General features: G+C 44.2%; 1 protein-coding gene across 2 annotated transcripts in view; it reads left to right on the forward strand.

Annotated features, from left to right (window-relative positions):
• Positions 1–16,825, forward strand: part of Gpc6 (glypican 6) — a 989,931-nt gene extending 973,106 nt beyond the window's left edge. The window contains exons 9-10 of one of the 2 annotated variants that reach the window (XM_075949426.1): positions 7,018–7,193; positions 12,448–16,825. In XM_075949426.1, the coding sequence (XP_075805541.1) occupies positions 7,018–7,193; positions 12,448–12,656 (385 nt within the window). In that variant the 3' untranslated portion in view covers positions 12,657–16,825. The remainder of the gene's footprint in view (positions 1–7,017; positions 7,194–12,447) is intronic. The other variant, XM_075949427.1, reaches the window with a different exon arrangement.
• The last annotated feature ends 3,393 nt before the right edge of the window (positions 16,826–20,218 follow it).

Below are 20,218 nucleotides of genomic sequence, written 5' to 3' on the forward strand. Positions count from 1 at the left end.
CTCTGGGTCCACTCGTCAGTCAGTGATCCCTTGCTTGCATGATTGTACCCTTTCCTCCATTATGAGTGATGAAGCACTATAAACAGAGGTATAAATATCTTCATAAGCCTTTGCTTTTAATTCTCTGGTGTCTATATCTCAGGTGTAGTTGCTGGACGATGAAGCAGTTATATGTTTGTTTTTAAGGAACTGGTATGCAGTCCACTACACAGGCTGTACCATTTTATTGTCCCGGCCCCAGTGTTCAGGGCTCCAATTCCTCTATATCCTCACCAATACTTGTTATTTTTTGTTTGTTGTTTTAAATAATAGTCATCCTAATGCATGTAAAGTTTAAATGCCTATCTAAATAAGATTCTAAAGGAGGTCACAGATATCACGGGTTTGCAAACCTTATTTGAAACCCTTGAGACCATGTCTTTGTAGAATTCAGATTTTTTTTCATTTGAGAAAATTACCACAGTGGATGCACTGTATATTATGTAATGCTCCCGGTGGGTCTGGACCTACAACCCGCAATCAAATGCATTAGGATTTCTGTAGAAAAATGCATTAGCGTGGCACTAAGTGGGAGAAATGAGGACTGTAATTGGCCATATTTCAGGTTTGATGATGTTTTGCTAACAAATGGATTGCAGGAGGGAAAAAATTGAAGACATTCAAAATTTGGAACTGCACATGAGAGACTCTGAGTCTGTATACGCAGTGTACCTTCTTACATTAGGAAGACTTTTGAACACACTGAAAATGACTGCATGTTTAGCTGAGAACTAGAAAATCCTGCAGAGGTAGGCATCACATGGAAAATCCTGCAGAGGTATGCATCGCGTGGATAATCCTGCAGAGGTATGCATCGCGTGGAAAATCCTGCAGAGGTATGCATCGCGTGGAAAATCCTGCAGAGGTATGCATCGCGTGGAAAATCCTGCAGAGATATGCATCACATGGAAAATCCTGCAGAGGTATGCATCGCGTGGAAAATCCTGCAGAGGTATGCATCACATGGAAAATCCTGCAGAGGTATGCATCGCGTGGAAAATCCTGCAGAGGTATGCATCACATGGAAAATCCTGCAGAGGTATGCATCACATGGAAAATCCTGCAGAGGTATGCATCACATGGATAATCCTGCAGAGGTATGCATCACATGGATAATCCTGCAGAGGTATGCATCACATGGATAATCCTGCAGAGGTATGCATCACATGGATAATCCTGCAGAGGTATGCATCGCGTGGAAAATCCTGCAGAGGTATGCATCACATGGAAAATCCTGCAGAGGTATGCATCACATGGATAATCCTGCAGAGGTATGCATCACATGGATAATCCTGCAGAGGTATGCATCACATGGATAATCCTGCAGAGGTATGCATCACATGGAAAATCCTGCAGAGGTATGCATCGCGTGGAAAATCCTGCAGAGGTATGCATCACATGGATAATCCTGCAGAGGTATGCATCACATGGATAATCCTGCAGAAATATGCATCGCATAGATCTCGTTTATGACAGCAAGTGAGTGAAAACTGCTTTTGTCTCACTTTGCCAGCTGTGCCTCAGGATGGCACCAGTCAGTCAGGAACATCAAGTGACCAGCACTTGGGCACCCCAGGTCTGCCCCAACTTCATTCTTTCACTATGACTCCCTATGTCCCACCCCAAAGTCTTGTGTGTTAAAAGTTTGTTCCCCATGTGATACTTAACGGTGAGGTTTGGAAGAACTGATTGGATCATGAGGCCTCTGACCTAAGCAATGGGTCAATCAATGGATCGATTTATAATTTAATTGATAGATGATGGGTGGGGTGGGGCTCAGTTGGAAGAAAGTAGGGCGTTGGAGGCACGTCCCCTGCTGCTTTGTCTCTTGTTTCCTGGCTGTCACGAGGTGAGCACCTTCCCTCAGCCATGCATTCTCCTTCCTGGTCTTCTGCCTCACCTCAGACCCAAAGCCACAGGTTCGGATGAGCATCTCAAACATGGGCAGAGATCAAACTGGCCTTCTTTTCGTTGGTTTTCCATGACTGCTTCCCTTGAATTCATAGCAAACCCCATGTGTAGCTGCCTTTCAGCTCTTATTTCCTGCTTAGACTTTTACTAGCTGATATATCACAGACTCAAAGGGGCGTGTGTGTGTGTCCCTTTCCTTGAGTATGCAGCTGCTAACATGAGACCCACTACTAACACGTGTATGTTTGTAAGCAACACTGCATGCTGATAGGTTGACCTGCTTCTCCTTCCAACAGACACATTTATAGTCTCTCAACCATGAGGAGTGGATGGAAGGCTCAGTGGTTAGCCACTGAGAAATTTCTGTAAGGAGAAATATGTTATTGTTTCTGAGGTTACAGAGGTTGTAATGGCAATGGTCTAATGAATTTCCTGGCACACAATGTGTAGCGCCCCCCCCCCATTCCCAAAGTAGAATGTGTTGCTCCCCCAATGCCTTTTCATGGGACTCTTCCCCACCTCATTGGCTATGCTTGGTTGTAATCAAGAAACCCTGCATTAACGGCATGACATTAGAGGGGAAGAAAAATAATTCTGCAGAACTGTCGAAGATGCCGCTCCTCGCCATGCTCCTGCAAACAGAAGCCAAACCAAATGAGGTTGCAGCTGGCTGTCCTTGGGTGCCACCCACTTGCCACACCACAGCGTGAATTATTGGCACGGACAACACCGCTGTTTGGCACTCCAGTTGGTCCCACATCTAAGTTCTCCCTGTTCCCAGTGCACGCGCATCCAGCCTTACGTGCATCCAGCCTCGCAACCTGGGCTCTCGGCGCCAGCAATCTTGGTCTGGTTTCCCAGAAATGGGAGTTGCTGTCACTCAAATGAGCCACGCTAAAACTTGGCAGAGGAAGGGCCTTCTGGGCTCAGTAATTAGTCCATTCTTGCAGAATTTGTGATTTCTGTAAATAAAGCAAACATGGGAGGAAATGAACCAACAGACTCCTAAGACCCTGGATCCCAGCCTTTCACACCCCCTCCCAACCGTAGAGTGGTCTTCTACAGAAATTGTACCCATATCTATAACTACAGCGGCAAAAAATAGCTGTTTTATTTTTCACCTATTTTATGTTTAAATTTCTAAAGTCACCCTTGGAAAACACCAAGAGGAGAAAATGCTCTGGAGGGCACAAGTGCATTGCTCCTTGTTTTGACCGTAAGTGGCTGAGCCTCACCAAGCACAGTGAGATGCTGGGTTTGCCTGGCAGTCCTTTATTGTTGCTGGATGTTCAGACTCCCAGGGGCAGCATTCCCATGGAAGATACTGTAGCAAGCTGCTGATAAATGAGACTTGGCTAGCCAAGCAGTGCACACGGCGTGCAGGAGGAACGGGGCCCCCTCTGACTCGGCCTGGGCACAGCTGTGGGAAAAGCGACCAGAGTGCAGTGCAGCGTGAGTGCCAGCGTCACCTTGCAGCCCCTCAAACCGCGTCAGCGCAGCGTGAGTGCCAGCATCACCTTGAAGCCCCTCAAACTGCATCCGCAGCTGATGGCTTCCGCCTGCCGTGTTTGCCAGTGGACTGTCATCATTACCGAACCCCAGGAGTCTGGCAGCCACAGTTCCCTGTCAGTAGCAGCCAATGTAATGCCATGTGCTAGAATTTACACCGAATGGACAATCTCAGAGGCCAATAAGAATTTGCTTATACTCCAGATACATTATAAAAAAAACGACAGAAATTTATGATTTACTACAAAAGTGAAGAGATATGGATACTTGGACTTAATATTTTTCCTCTTAGGATTATTTTTAGGCCAGAGATAACTTGAAGCTTCATGGAAAAGAATTTGTCCACTCTGAGTTTCGCTTTTATTTTGTTCAAAGGTCAGTTTTGTTCAGAATATGGAGGAAAACATACAGCTTATTCTGAAGCCCTCTGATTTAGATAGGTAAACCAACTCCTACACAAATATGCCATGCATAACACTTGGCTCCTGAATGTCAGCCTGGGTTCCCCTTTATCTGTGTGGTTCTTCCTGCACATCCTGTAATCTTTGGTTTCTGGCATCTGGAAAGTGGTTCTCAGAAAGGAAAGAATTCCCACCATAAGGGCAGAATGCAGGTCTATAAGTGGGAATGACGCCATAGAGGGGAGATTGCTTGGCTTTCCATCAACAGCGTTAAGAGCAGTGGAATAGGAGTCAGAGCCTCCTGTACGGATAATTACGGATAATTAAGGAAATCCATGAGAGGCTGGAATAAAGGATAACAAATATTTATTTGGGAGAGTGGTGGTCCCCTGCCCTGTGGGCGCTGGGTGCTGCGAACAGAACTCTGACCACTACCCAAGAGAGCAAGTGAGCTTTCCATCTGCACCTATCAGGCCACGGGTAGTACCTCAGACCACGCCCTAATGGGCCAGTGCCCAAAATGTGGTAATAAACCACAGCTGCATTTGTAACAGCACACTCAAAGCCCATGGCCAGACACCGTGTTATACACCTTTGGTCTCGACAATCAGGAGGCAGAGTCACGACAATCTCAAGTTCGAGGCCAGTCTGAGCTATGCACCAGGACCCTGTCTAAAAAAATAAATACTTTGCTGTCTCCTAGAGCTTTTCTGTTGGCGCCTTGGAGGGCCCCTCCTATACGTTGGCTTCAGTTAGGCTCTTCCAGTAGGAACCAGAGGGGTCAGGAAAGCCTTGTTAGCCCCCTCCCGGTTAGGACTCAGACACTGTGCGCTTGGGTACCCGACTGCGGCTTCAACTCTGGTGCATTCTGGTGCCATATCTCTTCTTTGTCTCCAGGAGCTTCTCCTGCTGTTGCCACCTTGCATGGTCCTTAAATCACATTGGCACCTTTGTAGATAGACTTTCCATTGAGCTCTCTTATTGCCCCTCTGAGGTGCCATTGTTTCCTATCAGGATGCAGACATAGACGGCACCTTTGTAGGAAATTTTTTAAAAAAGCATTCAAATTAGCTTCGTGGGTTCACTATATTATCACCACCTCTAGTTCTGTATAGTTTACAGTTTTCCTAAATGAAAAAGATGACCCAAAAGAAAAGGAAAAGGGAACTGTTGGTGCAGCTTGCATGGTTTGGTGGCCGCAGAGCTGAGCTGGTCATCAGTGCCAGCTCTGTCCCTCAGCTTGGAGAGGAGGTTTGTACCCAGAATGTCCAGCCAAACCGAGCAGCCCCATAAAGCAGTGGGTAGATTCCTGGTAGCCAGACTGTTTTAGGAGAAGATGGGGGTCCTATTAAAGAATATTTTAGACTTAAGTAATTATAAACCAGAAAAAAAAAACAGTAACAAAAACAAGCAAAGCCCTGCAGCGCAGTGTGCTGGGGGAAAGATCCCTTGCTTTTTCCTCTGTTCTCAGAACTCAATCAGCTCACATTTCTGTGGCAGCGGCATGGGGATTTCTTGCTACCAGCCCGTTAGCAATCAGGGCTGTGGCAGACAGAACTCGGGTGTTCTCTAAATCATCAGCTCAGTCCGCAAGACTGCACACACGCACACGCGCACACACACACACACACACACACACACACACACACACACACACACACCACATAGCACACCCTCACACATTCACACACAACACACACACAGTCACATACACATACACACACTTCAGATGTGAGTTGCAGACCCCAGATTGTTATCTGTGTGTGACACCTGACTGTAAATTGGAGTTATTCCCGCCCCCTTCCTGGGTTCAGTTAATTTGCGTGAATATCTCATAGAACTCAACTAGACTACATCCGCTTGCCATCGCTTGGCCTTGGCTTCATACACTGGGGGAAAAGCACACCTCTCTGGTAATGGAATGTGGGCTGGAATTCTGCAGTGCAGATCCTGACAGGAGTGTTCTCTGGCCATCAACCACCGCCCTCTAAAGTGTTTACACAGGAGAGTCAAGGGGGAGTGATGGTTTAGAAAGACTAAGCAGACAGCACTTGCAGGGCACCCTTGAGAAGAGAGGAGTGGCCATGGAAATTCGTGCGAGCTGGTGTCACCATCTGTTCTCCAAAGAGAAGTGTGGGAAGGGGAGAGAGAGCTCGTGAGAGGTTTGCTGACATCCAGAGGGGAAGGACTGTGTAGTCGATAGGTCAGGAGCATAAAGAGTCGCAGGGCCTCAGAATATGCTCATGGGCTCTCTATCCCCTTTGTATAGAAATTCCTGGATGACATTAGACAGGGTGTTGAAAGACTGACAATGTTGACAAACAAATACATACTAAGGCAACAACATTAAGTCTTCTTAGATATTAACCTCTTTTACTGAATGCTGGCACACCTATCAAATTAGACCCAAGATGATATTACAAAATTAAAAGTCTGGGATAGGTGTGTGGCTCATTGATAGAGCACTTGCCTAGTGAACAAGACCTTGGTTCAATTTCCAGCGCTGCCAAAATATAAAATAAAACCCTATTAGACATGCCACAGGCATAAGTGATCGCTGACTCCTGCTAAAACATCCCAAAGAATTTTTTTTAAGACCCAGAAGGATCTTTGTTCAAAATTCTCTTCCACTAAGAAACAGTGCCCTTACTAAGGCCCCTACCTGCTCAGATCCCTTTCCTGGCCCAGTTCTTAGTACCGAAACTGACAAAGCCAAGGAAGCCATCAGGATCTGGACTAGAGAGTTTCAGAACTCTCTGGGAGGATGGAAATGGTAGTTAGTCTCAAGAAATTCCTTATCCTAGTAGCCAGTCCGCACGTTTTTTTATAGATGAACCTACATAAGAACTATGTAAGAACTCTTTACACTTCGGCATGAGTCTGAAGCCCTCTGGCCCCGGCTGCACTGTCTATGAATGTTTGGCTTTATGGTTTAGTTCATTGTCTCAGGCATTCTTGTCACCAGGTGATGCGGCTTCCTGTGTGAGAGAGCAGGGCAGTGTTGGCTTCTGAGGTCACTGCAACATCACCTGACCCATGTCTTCCTCTCCAGCTGGTCACCAGGTGATGCGGCTTCCTGTGTGAGAGAGCAGGGCAGTGTTGGCTTCTGAGGTCACTGCAACATCACCTGACCCATGTCTTCCTCTCTGCCTTGCAGATACCTGCCTGAGATCATGAACGATGGGCTGACCAACCAAATCAACAATCCTGAGGTGGAGGTGGACATCACCCGGCCTGACACCTTCATCAGACAGCAGATCATGGCTCTCCGCGTGATGACCAACAAACTGAAGAATGCGTACAATGGCAATGATGTCAACTTCCAAGACACAAGTAAGAAAACCCGCGCGAAGACCAGGGAACCCCACAGTGGAAGATGGTTGTGTGCAATGCCCTCTCAATGATTATCTTTAATTACACCTCACCTGTCCTTAATCGTGAGCTTTTCCAGTCTGAGCCACAAAACTTGCACGCTAACTAAAATCATAATTGCTCTAAATAATAGAGGTTGTGTGCACATGTATGTGTGAGTGTGTGTGTGTATGTATGTATGTAATGTTTATACCTGTTTGCATACATGTGTGGATCAGAGGACAGCCTTAAATGTCATTTGCTCTCCGGTATTATCAACCTTACTATTAGAGACGGAGCCCTGGAGCTCACTGACTCAGCGAGGCTGGCTGGCCTGTGATCCCCAGGAACCACTGTCTACGCCTCTCCAGTGCTGCCTATGCTGTCTATGCCCCTCCAGTGCTGGAATTCAGGTGCACACCACCATGCTTGGCTGCTTTTGCAAGTGCTGGGCTCACACTCAGATTCTTGTGCTTGCACAGCAAGTATTTTGCTCGCTAAGCTACTATCCCAGCTTCAGGTAAAATATTTAGCCGCATGAAAGCAAAAACATAATTTCATCTACCAGTTGATCCATTTATAATGAAGCGATCATTCTTACCATGTCTTTTCTATAACAACATTTATATCTACTCCAAACTCTTCCCTGCCTCACCCATCTCTGCCTAAAGAATCTTCTATGGATTTCTTCACAAGCTGGGCTTGAGTCCCCATCCTGTCTCTTGTAAATGACATTATAAACATTCCTTGAATTTATGATGACTCAAAGGTCGCACACGTGCGATAGAAACTGCACTTCAAAGTTTGAATTTGGATCTCTTCTTCAGTTATAATTATGTGGTGTGATATTCTCTCATGATTTTGGACAGAAGACTCAAATCGACAGACCCAGTGAGTGCCGAGAACACAAAGATAAACAGTGACATTCTATGGGGTACTGTGCTAGGCTAGGATGCTATGTAAATTACATTTTCTCAATTTGTTTGCAATTGTAGTATTTTTAATTAATGAGTTTATTGGGACATGACTTCACTGTAGATAGAGAAGAATCTGTGCCTCTTGAGACTCAGAATCTTCCATTACAAAGGCATTATTAAATGCTTAGGATACAAATAATGACAAGAAGTTCCCACTAGGGGCCTATTGAAGGCTCCTCTGAGGTGACATTTTAAAGAGCTAAGAGAGTGTCTCAAGGGCAGAAAGCAGGTGCAATGCATTATCCTCCTCCCTGCTCAGCTGTACACAGACACAAACCGTAAACATTTAGATTCGGAATATTAAAGAATTAGTAAACAGCTGAAGTAATATTGCACATGACCATTTCAGTGGGGATCATAAGAGCATTTGCAGAGATTCCCTGGGCTCTCGGAAGTGAGCACTGAAATGAACTTAAGTATATTTGGTTTCTTTCTAAGTGGCTTCAAGATGCATAGCTACAGAGGCAAAGGCTTTGTGGGATTTCTCCTCAGGAATGTTGTTTTTTCTGTTAACTGTGTAACCTGAGAGAATTCACAGGGGAAAAACATTCGTGACCATGAGTTGTAAAGCCGCCAATGATGCTGACGTCACTCGCTGAAGCTGAAGATGCCTGTGTATTTGGTTAATGAGTTAGAAAGACGCAAGCTACAGGTGGAAGACATTAAGTCATCTCAGCTCCACCTCCCTCCTGTGAAGCTGTTCCCTGAAGAATGTTCTTAGCACCTTCCTCCATTTTAAAGAACTCAAGAATTTATTTTCTCCATACAGGGAAACTGCCACGCAATGCTATCACATTTCTCAAAATCATCCCGTTATCTCTTTTGGCTTTGGCTTGACCTCTCTCTTCCTCTTGAGAAGAAAATGCTGCCCCAGCCTTTACCCTTCGCTGCTGCTGCCTCAGCCTCACGGTCCCCATTCCGTCTGTCCCATTGTCTCCCTGCAGCCACGTGCCGCTGTACCTGGAGAGTAACTGTTTAATGTGTGATAAAGTAAGAATTATCCGATCTTAGTGTTATCGCAGTTCCTTCTTCTCTAGCCTAAAGAGATGTCATCCTGGAAAACTCGAGGAATGTGAAGGAGGCAGTGATTTTTCTCAATGTCTTCTCAGAAGAGAACAAAACGCAGGGCAGTGGAGATCATCCCTTGGTTCTCACTCGAGCAGCGACTGTAGCTGTTTCAGGACAGTGCCTGGCCCGTGAGCTGTTATCACACTCGTAGCTGTCACCACCCTTCCTGCCTAAAAGTGTAATTTCTAAGTTGCCCGTTCTACCCCATAGCACCTGCATTTGTGATCCCCTTTAGAAAAGATGGGGCCATTGTTTTTCATAGCCAGAACCTCTTGTCATTATTTGCTTCCCACAATTTTAATATTCTAAATCACTCTAATAATATCTTCGTAAAGGTCTTATTACTTCTTGCTCATGGTGCTGGTGTTGAGAACAATTCCCTTTGCAATTCTGATGTCTCTGGATTTAATTAATAAGCATTTTTCTGCTCGTAAAGGCCAATAATGATTAGGCAGAGAAATGATAAGAAACAAGGATAATGTATTCAAATGATCTTATCTGGTATTTAGAAGTTCCAATGGGGGCTGGATAATGGGGCTGAATGTCTCTTCTTCACTCCGAGGAACAATAGAAAAGTTCCTACACTGCCTTGCCTTGATTTAAGTAACATCTGAATCCAAAATGGCGCCCGTGTGTCAGGAGCAGTGAGGCTCAAGAGCCGGGGAATGAACTCACTGAGCTAATGAGTGGGACAGCAAACCTCATTACACAGATCACGGTTCCTGAATCTTTCCAGAAACACTGTCTCATTCATTCCCACGACAGTTCTGGGACATAGACGTTAGGCTGTCCACGCATGTCTGTCTAAGTTAGTAATGGTAACTTCCGTGTTAGGCCACACTTCCTGGAGGAATCAAATCTCTTCCATCCGGCATGACCGGCAGCGTGAGTTACCAGGGCCTTGTGTACAGCTATAGAAAGCGATAGAAGTTGTTGCATTAATTGCTCAAGGCATATTGACTTACTCAACAAGGATTCATTGAACATTTGATGCACATGAGAGATCAGTGGCCACCTGGAAATGAATGGTCTATGCAAAGGCTCTACCATCAAAACATTTGTCTTCAAGTGGAGTACGGACAGTGAACTAGCAAATACATGGTACAGGCCCCCGTGTTAGGGGGAACTTTCAGGAGGTGGGCACAGTGGGAGCTGGCACAGTGGCAGGGGTTGTCTTAGACCACCTCCAGATATCAAAAGCCAGAATTACTCAAATCCTTGACGTAAAACGACTTGGCATTTGCATATGACTCACACACATTCTCTGACATGCTTAAAATAATCCGCAGGTTACTGATAACACCTCAGATAGCAGGTCCTATGTAAATCACCGTTATGCTGTGTTTCTTCAGGAAATGATGGCAAGAAAAATGCAAACGTGTTTGACATAGACACAGTTAGGGTAGAACTGCATGTCCAGAGCACTAGAGACGGACGGGAAGCCACGACATTGCAGGAAGCTTTAGCGGGGTCTCTTCAGACATCATACCATTCACCTGGGTTTATCTCTGTATTTGGCAAGTTTGCATTGCTTCTTGGATCTTTCTGAAATAATTTTTACTCCATTGAAATGAACTGAGGTCCTCTGTAAGAGCAATGCTGCCCTTACCCCTTACGCCATGTTGGCTGAATATGTCATCAAACAATGAACCGAACAATGAAACATGATAATTCAGCAACCCCAGAGGCACGGTGGGCAGAAGGGGTAGAAGCCATCCTCAGACTGCATTAGGTATGAGGCATTGAATCAAGCAGGGACCAGCAGCGTTATTCTGTTTTGTTTTGTTTTGTTTTTTATTTTTCGAGACAGGGTTTCTCTGTAGCTTTTTGTTCCTGTCCTAGAACTAGCTCTTGTAGACCAGGCTGGCCTCGAACTCACAGAGATCCGCCTGTCTCTGCCTCCCGAGTGCTGGGATTAAAGGCGTGAGCCACCACCGCCCGGCTCCAGCAGCGCTATTCTGTAAAGGGACAGAGAGTAAATACGTGAGGTTTAGGGCCATACAGTCTCAGTACCAGCTGCTGTACCCTAGGACTAGGAAAGTAGCTCTAAGCCACTGGGGTGAGCAGCTGTACCTGTGTTACAATCAAACTATCAGCCTGAACTTCACATGTATAATTGTTACAGTCACATGATCGGATCCCACAGCTGATTATTCCAAATGTTAAAATACATAGATAGTGTCCTTACCTTTGGAGACACAGAGAAACAAGCAACAGGCTGTAGCTTACCCGCTCCTTGAAAAGGACTTGCTGTTAGGACAAGACCATGGAAGTTGGGGTGGGGGAGAACCATGTCTACCTTCTGCGGCTCTCTGCCGCTCTTTCTGCAGCTTCCTGCCTGCACTGCCTGCTCTTGTTCTCTGTTTTACCTTCAGTGGCCTTTTAAAGTCTGTCTAAGAAGGTTAAGGTGCCATACACCTTTAACCCCAGCACTCTGGAGGCAGAGACAGGAGGAGGAGCCTGAGTTTCGGATCAGCCTGGGCTCCCAACACAAAGAAAAAACAAAAAAAAAAGTCTTTAAAAAAGCTTAATACCTGCTTAGAGCAGCAGGCTCTGAAGCACAAAGCAGCAAAGATCATAATTACTTCTTTAAGACAGACAGACAGGTGATTAATAGAGAAAGAGATCACTGATAGATGATTTATAGATAGTTATAGAGAGGTAGTATACATATTACATATATAAATTTGTGTGTGTATGTGTGTGTGTGTGTGTGTGTGTGTGTGTGTGTGTGTGTGTGTGTGTGTGTGAGCGCACATGAGTTTATTGTCTTCATGTGTGCAGAAGCTGGGAGACACCGGAAGAGGGTGTCAGGTCTCCAGGAACAGAGTTACAGGTGTCTAGGAACTGTCTGGCCTGGTCCTGGGGAATGAACTGAGGCCCTCTGTAAAAGCCCTTAGCCCTTACGCCATGTCTCCAGCACCGGGAACACAATTCTTCACCATTTAAAAGTATCTAATATCAGTGTTGTTGAGGGGCCACCCATTGCAAGTTTACCCTGGGTAGATACCAGTGAGTACCGTGTTTCAACGCTGTTTCTGGCCTGTTCAACGTGCCCACGAAGGACAAACCTGTGGGCAGATGAGCAACCCGTTGCTGGAGTGTTTCTCCCACACCTTGCCACACGAACTGGGCCGTTGTTTGTCTCTACTTCCAGCCAAGCACTCTAACTTTCCTTGTCAATCTTCCAGGCGATGAATCCAGCGGCTCAGGCAGCGGCAGCGGGTGCATGGATGACGTGTGTCCCACGGAGTTCGAGTTTGTCACCACCGAGGCCCCTGCGGTGGACCCTGACCGGAGAGAAGAGGAATCTTCGGCGGCCGCCGCGCAGGGCAGCTACTCCCTTCTTTCCTGGTCTCTGGTCTGCATGGTCCTCGCCCTGCAGAGACTATACAGATAATCGCCGGCTTTGGTCAAATGAAACTGCATTTTAGCTCTTCAGTGGCCAGCCCCCCTCTTTTCTTACACTCTTGGACAACGGACCATGCCACAAAAACTCGCCGTTTTCTATGACCAGAGAGCAGTGTTGCAACCTGCCTCCGTTTTTGTTTTCCCAAAGAGCACCGGGTGCCGGAGGATCGGCTTCTTTCCTTCAGCTCTCTCTGGGGACCTTGTTTATTCCAGAGAGAATTCTTACTCAAATCTTTCGTACCAAGAGATTTTTTTCTTACCGTCATTTGCTTTTATGCTGCAAAATTAAAGGGATTTCACGTTGTGAGGGTTCTTTTTTTCCTAGCACCCCACTTAAAATAAAATAAGATAGGAAGAAAATAATTTTCCTTTTCAAATCAGGCCAAACCCCAAGACAACTGCCTTTTCAACAAGCAAGCAAATAAAGGGACTCTCATGCTATCGGCTTGGCGATGACAGCCAGCTCCTCGGGCGAGCTTTTCTGTGACAAGCCAAGTTTACAAAATGCTTATGAGGAGAAAGGGTAACATTTTTTTAATGTAGTGGAAACACGCTGTTGTCTTGGAGGTACTGTCTTGCACTCTGCCCAAAATGATTTGGAGGTACTAATAGTAAATTTAGGATTCTGTCTTTATATGAGTAGTAATCTTACAGCAACTCAATGCCTCTCTTTCACTGCCTGATGCCACATTCACTGACGGCAGTATTTTCTCACTCTCCTGACACCTGTCCATTGTACCCAATTGGCACCAGTTGTCTTCAGTTCTTCACGGATGCCCCTGTCAAGTCTCATTTCTCCTGGGTCTTGACTAAAAAAAACAAAAAACAAAAAAATTATCTTCATTGGTACAGTCTCGACTTTGGCCACCAGTCTGATGTGAATTAGACCTCATAGTTCCTCTGTTCCTGACTGTCCCCCAGATAAGAGTTCTCTCACTGACATGATAATTAGCTCCACACATCAGTTTCTGTTCTAGACTCTTTGATTTGTGTCAATTGGTTTCAGCATTACAAGGGCATTCTCTTGCAAAATAACTCACAACAACAAAAAACTCAAGACAAAAAAAGAGAGAGAAAAAACACTATATATATATAGTACTGACATGGAGATTTCGTTCACTTTTTTAGTCTTAGTAATGATCATCTATTTTTATATCAATATATATATATAAATCACAGATTTTAACTTCTTAATTCCAAGCTCAGGGTTGACACTCCTTTGTAACAAAACTGTTCTGTCAACCAGGTCTTCTTGTTTTGTGGGGCTCAGAGAAGGGAATCCCCAATGATCTTTGAGCACCAAGAAATCAAGAAAGAGAACTTTTTATGTATCTAACTGTCCATCTATTCCAAGTTTGCCAGGGCACACCCTTCTCACACAAGTTTGCTCTGTCCCTGTGCTCCAAACTGTCCTGAGCTCACGGGATGAGCCTTGGTGTACAGGACGTTACTGGCAAAGGAATGCGTATGTGTAAAGAATGTTAGTCATGAAAAACCATTGCTCTCAAGAACAACACCTCTGGCCTAGGACTCCTGCTGAGGACTACAGTAAATGACCTAAACTCAAGAGGCCAATTCTAACCGACCCACAAAGTCAGGCTCAGTGCCCCTCCCAGCAGAGAGAAGCAAAGCAAACCAAACTGGGGTTGTTTGAAGACAGTTGGCTAGCCATGTGGTTTTGGTTTTGAGGGGAGGGTTATTCATTTTGTTTTGTTTTGGGTTTTGGTTTTTACAATGCATCTGCATTAGAGAGAAGAAATATTTCAAGACACCACGGCACGCCAATCACATCTTAACTGGCTCATCGACAGTATTGACACATAGATGGTTCTATCTCTATTTTCACCAAAAATGAAATTAGTTATTGATTTAGTCACCATGTCTAAGTAGAACACATGCACTAGTATTAAGCATATTTGAGCACTTTTGAAAAACAAAACATCTTTACCCACATTGGTTGCTACTGTATGCCTAACAGAATACGAAGTGTAGGATTCTGAGAGACTTTGTGGCATCTTTCGCTTCAGTTTGTGTGAAGTTAATCCTTAGTCAAATCCAGAATTGCATCCCTCTGGAAAACCACCCAGTTCACTGCCCCCCTTCAGCTTTTAGTCACCAGTCACACATAACATCTCCACGAAGGACCAGTCACTTACGTTACTCAGCTCACTGTATGTTCAGAAATCAGTATTGTTCGTCTCCAAAAATTATGGTGCAATACAAATTAAACCAATGTTGATTCTCGAGGATATTTGAGTAATAATTTTTATGATGGAACATGAAGCTCCATCTTCCATTAGAAATATTTCTACATTATATTATTTCTATAACATCCATCAAGATTCTTATTTTTTACTATGCTTTTGACCCCACATGGGTTTTTTTTTTGCATGCACATGACAACACATTACATTAATGAGCATGAGCCCATGTTCTGTGCACACTATTCACACAGCTACTATAAAAACGCTTGCTTCCTTCGTTCCAACACCTATATTCTCAAAGGTATTCCTACTGACAAGATCTACCAGGCGAGAGTTGGAATGAGACTCGGCCAACTAAGCCACATCATTCGTCACCTTGCACGGACATGGTCAAAATACCATTCACTTGAACTTCCTGGTTTTTGTAGTCATCCATCATATGGGTTTTAGAGTAATTTAATGCTAAGGTGTTTTGTTGTTTTTTTTCTCTTCCCTCGGCCTTTTCCTTGAGTTTCTCCTTTTCAGTACTGTGGAATCCTCCTCGCAAACTTGCTTTCTCCTTTTAGCAGAGTGATAGGGGGTGTGTTCATTCTCCATCGCCACTCATAGCCTCCCCTCATTTGTGAAGATGTCCCCTAAATTCCATAATCACATCACAACTTGTGTTATGAGTAGAGAGGAATGGGACCCCAAAATTGGACAGTACAAATTGGTGGGTGGTGCTCATAACTGCAAACACTTAGCTTATTGAAGTGCCTCTATTTACATGTTCTTTAGTTATAATATGTATTTTTCTAACAGAAATACACGTCTGTAATTGATGTTTATTATACTTTGTATATGTTACAACAAAGGCTACATGGAGGCTAATGTCTTCGGCAGAGAAGAATGAACTGTAAATTTATGAATAGGAGCCCTATAGTCCTGGATTGACAGCCGTGAGTCAGCCTTCTGTCGTTGCAGTGAAGGCCAAGCTGGCACTTTGACTACACCATCGAAGACTGTAGCAATGGAAGTCTGACTCCCTTACCATGATTCGCCCAAGGAGGAAGGTGTCACGAACCACCTCCTCAAATGTAAGGGGTAGAAGCTACTTTTGTCTACACTGAAAAACACGATTCATTGATGAGTGGTAGTAATTTTGAAAGGAGCATTCTTTAAATCAAACACATTGAAAATATTGTTGAATGCAGAACCATAAATCCTGAGTTCCATTCCCTGCTAGAGACATCAGCCTTCTTCAGTTCTTCTTGCCATTACACACATATTTGGCTACAGACTAAGCACCAACTTAAGTCCTCAAGGAGGAATAAAACTTGGTAAAAATCCTTGCTTGCGATTCACTTCTCACCTCTTTCTGCAAGGCTAGCTATTAGCTTTAGGTTTCAAGTGTTAAGAGACACAGGATTTGACTTCTCCAAACACCTGCAGATACTCACGCTCATTTTCTTTGATTTACAATTACTAACACATTTAAATTTTAAAAAAAAAAATGTAGCCTTGCAACCAGAAGAGGAAAGTAGTCCATAAGTTCTAAATCCGCAATGTGTTCCTCCTTGGTAGAGACACTAGCCAGTGCTCAGTTTTAGGCCAACTTCTACAAATAGAGTACTGATTTGTATGCACTCTGGAGACGTGCTCTGCCATGATTTGTTGCAGCCCAGATTCATCTTAGCATGGGAATGCTTGGGACTTCACTGGGAGTGGAGTGGATACTGGAATCATTGGCGTGGCCTTGTAATGGCGGACTCCGTGAGCAACACCTGATGAAGGCACCACAGTGTAGTCTCTGTGCGCATAGACAGAACACATATGCGGGAGAAATGTGTGCACCAATCAAACCTAAAATTTTATGTGACTGTCAAATGACTATTATTTGGGTTAAGATTTTTTTCATTTTTGATTTGGATAGAAAATTGCTATTAATCTTGTATTAAAATAGTTTTTAAAAATCTACCTGTGCCCTCTCTGTGCTTCTTAAATGACATTCGTAACCTGTGGTTTATATTTTAAAGTCTTTTTGTTCACATCATTTTAGAAGCATCAGTACTGAAAATCCATAGTCAACCAAGCACACACAGCACCGGAAATTGCACACCTCGGCAACTTTAGGACTTTCGGTTTCTTGATATATAAGGAAAGCGCTCAACCCCTCTTCTGTTTCTTCTTGAAAAACCCATGTAGCATTGTAGAACTAATATCAATACCCTACAGATGAGGTAAGAGGAAAATAAGATCACCTGTCAAAGGACTAACTGCTTCCAAATGGGCAAACCACGTCGACTTCCTATTTCTGAGATGCTCCCCTGCCCCCATTCACACTGAATACGCTAGCCCTCTAGATTCACTTAACCATCGGGTCTGAAAGTCCTCTCTGGTCGCCCTGCTGTGGGTGCTGGGCCGCAAGTGTCCAATTGCAACCAGGTATGAGGTATTCAGTCCTCAATGTCGTTAGCCATTATTTTAGTGGAAATACATCATTAATTTCAAGAACACTCTTAAATGAAGGAGTCTATATTAAAGAGGGTATCAAGAATGTGGCATTTATCTGTGAGGAACGCTACAATTTAATTCAATTATCACCATCGTGGTTTTTATCAAGCAAAGCAATTTTCACAAGACCATTTGGGGGCTCTAGAACAAATGCACCTCCAAAATCAGAATGCAACAGATTTCATTTAGAAGCAAACTGGAACCAGTTTAATGGGAAGGAAAAAAAAACCATGAAATGCAGAGTACTTTTCATTAAGTAGTAAGAACGTTTATTTTGAATAAATAGTCTGGGAAATACTTATCAAACATGAGCCTCAAAATATAAGTTTATTAAACAGTGGCAATTAGAGGTCAAATATATTTTTGTGTTTGAGAGCTAGCGAGGCACGGCTGCCAGTGTGAGCCTGGGTGAACAGACGTGCACACTGCTGTGGTCTCTGTGTGCTGCTCTGCCGTTTATTTGACAGTGTAAACAAGCAGGCAAGCATGCGGTGTTGGGTTATACATAGTCCAGGAAAGGACTATGACGCTGGACCCTTGTCCATCTAAGTCCTGATGCTGATGGCCATGTCTGTCCTGAACTTTTCTCTTTAGACATCTGGAAATGTGGCTGTCAAATTAAAGAAAGATTTGTCTAAAGAACGAGATTATTCTCTTTCTTGACACAGCATGCCCTATAGTCGTAAGAAACAGCTCATACAAAAGGGAAATGTCACATTCATCTTCCTATCATGATCAACGTCACATGTCCCTGACTTAGGCAGACGTTCCTGCCTTGGCCATACAGAGCAAAGAACCTGCATGGTGAAGCCTCCATCTTCTCTCCTGGCTTTGGTTGACCACCTTCATCCCCACTTCTCTCCTGGCCCCCTCAGGCTACTCCAACCCTAAAACTTGGATTTTGAGTTATTCTGGTTTCTATCAGCCTCTTCAAATGTGTGGACATGACACAGCCGTTCAGCAACAGGATCCTAGTCACCAGTTCTGAGCTGATGCTGGCACAGAAACGCCAGGGTTTCCACTCGTCCCCAGTTCTGAATCATATACTGTGGGTTCCATTGTGGATTCTGGTACCCTGCTCCTGCATGTGAAAAGTGAGATGCCCCAGATTATAGTACACAATGAAAACATTATGAAAATGTTTGACAATAATGAAGGGATAATTTTAATGTTTGTTTGTTTGTTTAAACCAGTTCGTGTAAATTAGCGCTTTGAAACCGTCTCAATAGAGTCACAGATACACCTGGCATTTTACACGCATTTGATTTTAAGAAGGAAGCCTTTTTATTGGTGTAAAGGAAATCTATATACCAAGCAATCTGTATTTGGGCAGAGAACTTGAACCAGGAAAGCTAGGTAAACAAAACTGGCTTTTTCTAGAAAACAATGGCAATAGCTTTCCCACAACTGAAGTCTTACTTCTTCCGGGACAAGGATGTGATTGCTCTCCTCCCGTGTCTTAGGAGCAGAGAAGGCTTGACTTGGGGTAACATGGGAGGAGGTAAAAGGAGATGGAGTAGAAACCATCCCTCCATCGTGAGCTTCATCTTGCTAAGGAAGATACAAAGCCAATGTGTCCCAGACCTTTCAAGATAATCGCCTGCTTCTGTCCCAGTATAATGATTGACAGTGTCTCTTTCACTCTCCATAATGTCTTTAGCTTATGTGATAAGTTATAAGTTCACTGAAGGTTCAATAATGCCCATTTACAAGATCAAGTTATACTCACGTGCCTATAACCCCTCATGGTTTTTCCAGATATTTTCCCAACTGAAACAGACTAGGTAACCTCAGTCAACACCAACTCCTGAGCTTACAAGCATCCTACCTACTTGTTGCATTGTAAAAAATTCTGGAATTAGAATCAAGAATCCAAATACCAACTCTGGCATCATCAAGTACGCAATGCTTGGCACTAACCACGAGCCTGCTTTCATCCTAATATGGACTGCCCTTGGCACAGGACCTCAGGAGCATGGTCTTTCTGCACCTCAGCATTTGGGGGGCGGGTATGTCAGTAAACGAAACACCCAGCGACTAGAGCTTTCGCACGGTTGTGCTCTGATCCATTCACTACTGTCGAGAGACAGAATTTGGGCTCCCCTGTTTCTTATTTGCCGGTCTTAGCAAGACCAGACCAACGATAAGCATGTTCTTCCTTGCTTCCTTCCTTCTTGAAAGTCATATATAGGTTTGACCGGTGTTTCTAGCTTAGCCATATAAACCAGAAATTCTCTGTGTCCTAACATAGCGCACATGATACATGAGATTTGCATTAGATAGTACCAGTCATTCCCTAGGCACTACTGTGACCTCCCCCAACTTGCCTCCTTCCCCTCTCAAAGAAGTAGAAAAAAATGCAAGAAAATAACAGGCATGGAGTTTTCCAGCAGTGAGTCCACTCCGACTCAGAGAAGGGCATTTTAGAGCTGCGTCCATTCGGTTATCAATTCTAAAATGCTACTGGCAACGTTTTCCATCTGATGCCGGCGTTGGAATAATAAAAGCCTTGTGGCGTTCCACTTATCATCTGGAAGGATGAGCTCCATGCGAGACAAAGTGTGATATAAAGAGTGTCACCTGCTGATACCCAGCATATAAAATAACCATTTGCTTAAATCATTCAGCCCTCCACAGAGCGCTCCCGGCATCCTCCTGCAAGATCACCTGGTCCTGGAGACTTTCCCTTGAAGGATTGGTTGGACACAAATGTGCACATTTGCATGGCCTACAGAATAGAGATGGGGATTTCTTCTAGAGTTTGCAGAGTTAGATAAGATGCGAGATGGAAATTCTCCTCAAATGCATTTAATTATTCAGTGCCGGCGTTAGTTTAGGAAGATACATAATTCGT

This window comes from Microtus pennsylvanicus, chromosome 15 (assembly GCF_037038515.1).
Source record: "Microtus pennsylvanicus isolate mMicPen1 chromosome 15, mMicPen1.hap1, whole genome shotgun sequence".
Classification (NCBI taxonomy): domain Eukaryota; kingdom Metazoa; phylum Chordata; class Mammalia; order Rodentia; family Cricetidae; genus Microtus; species Microtus pennsylvanicus.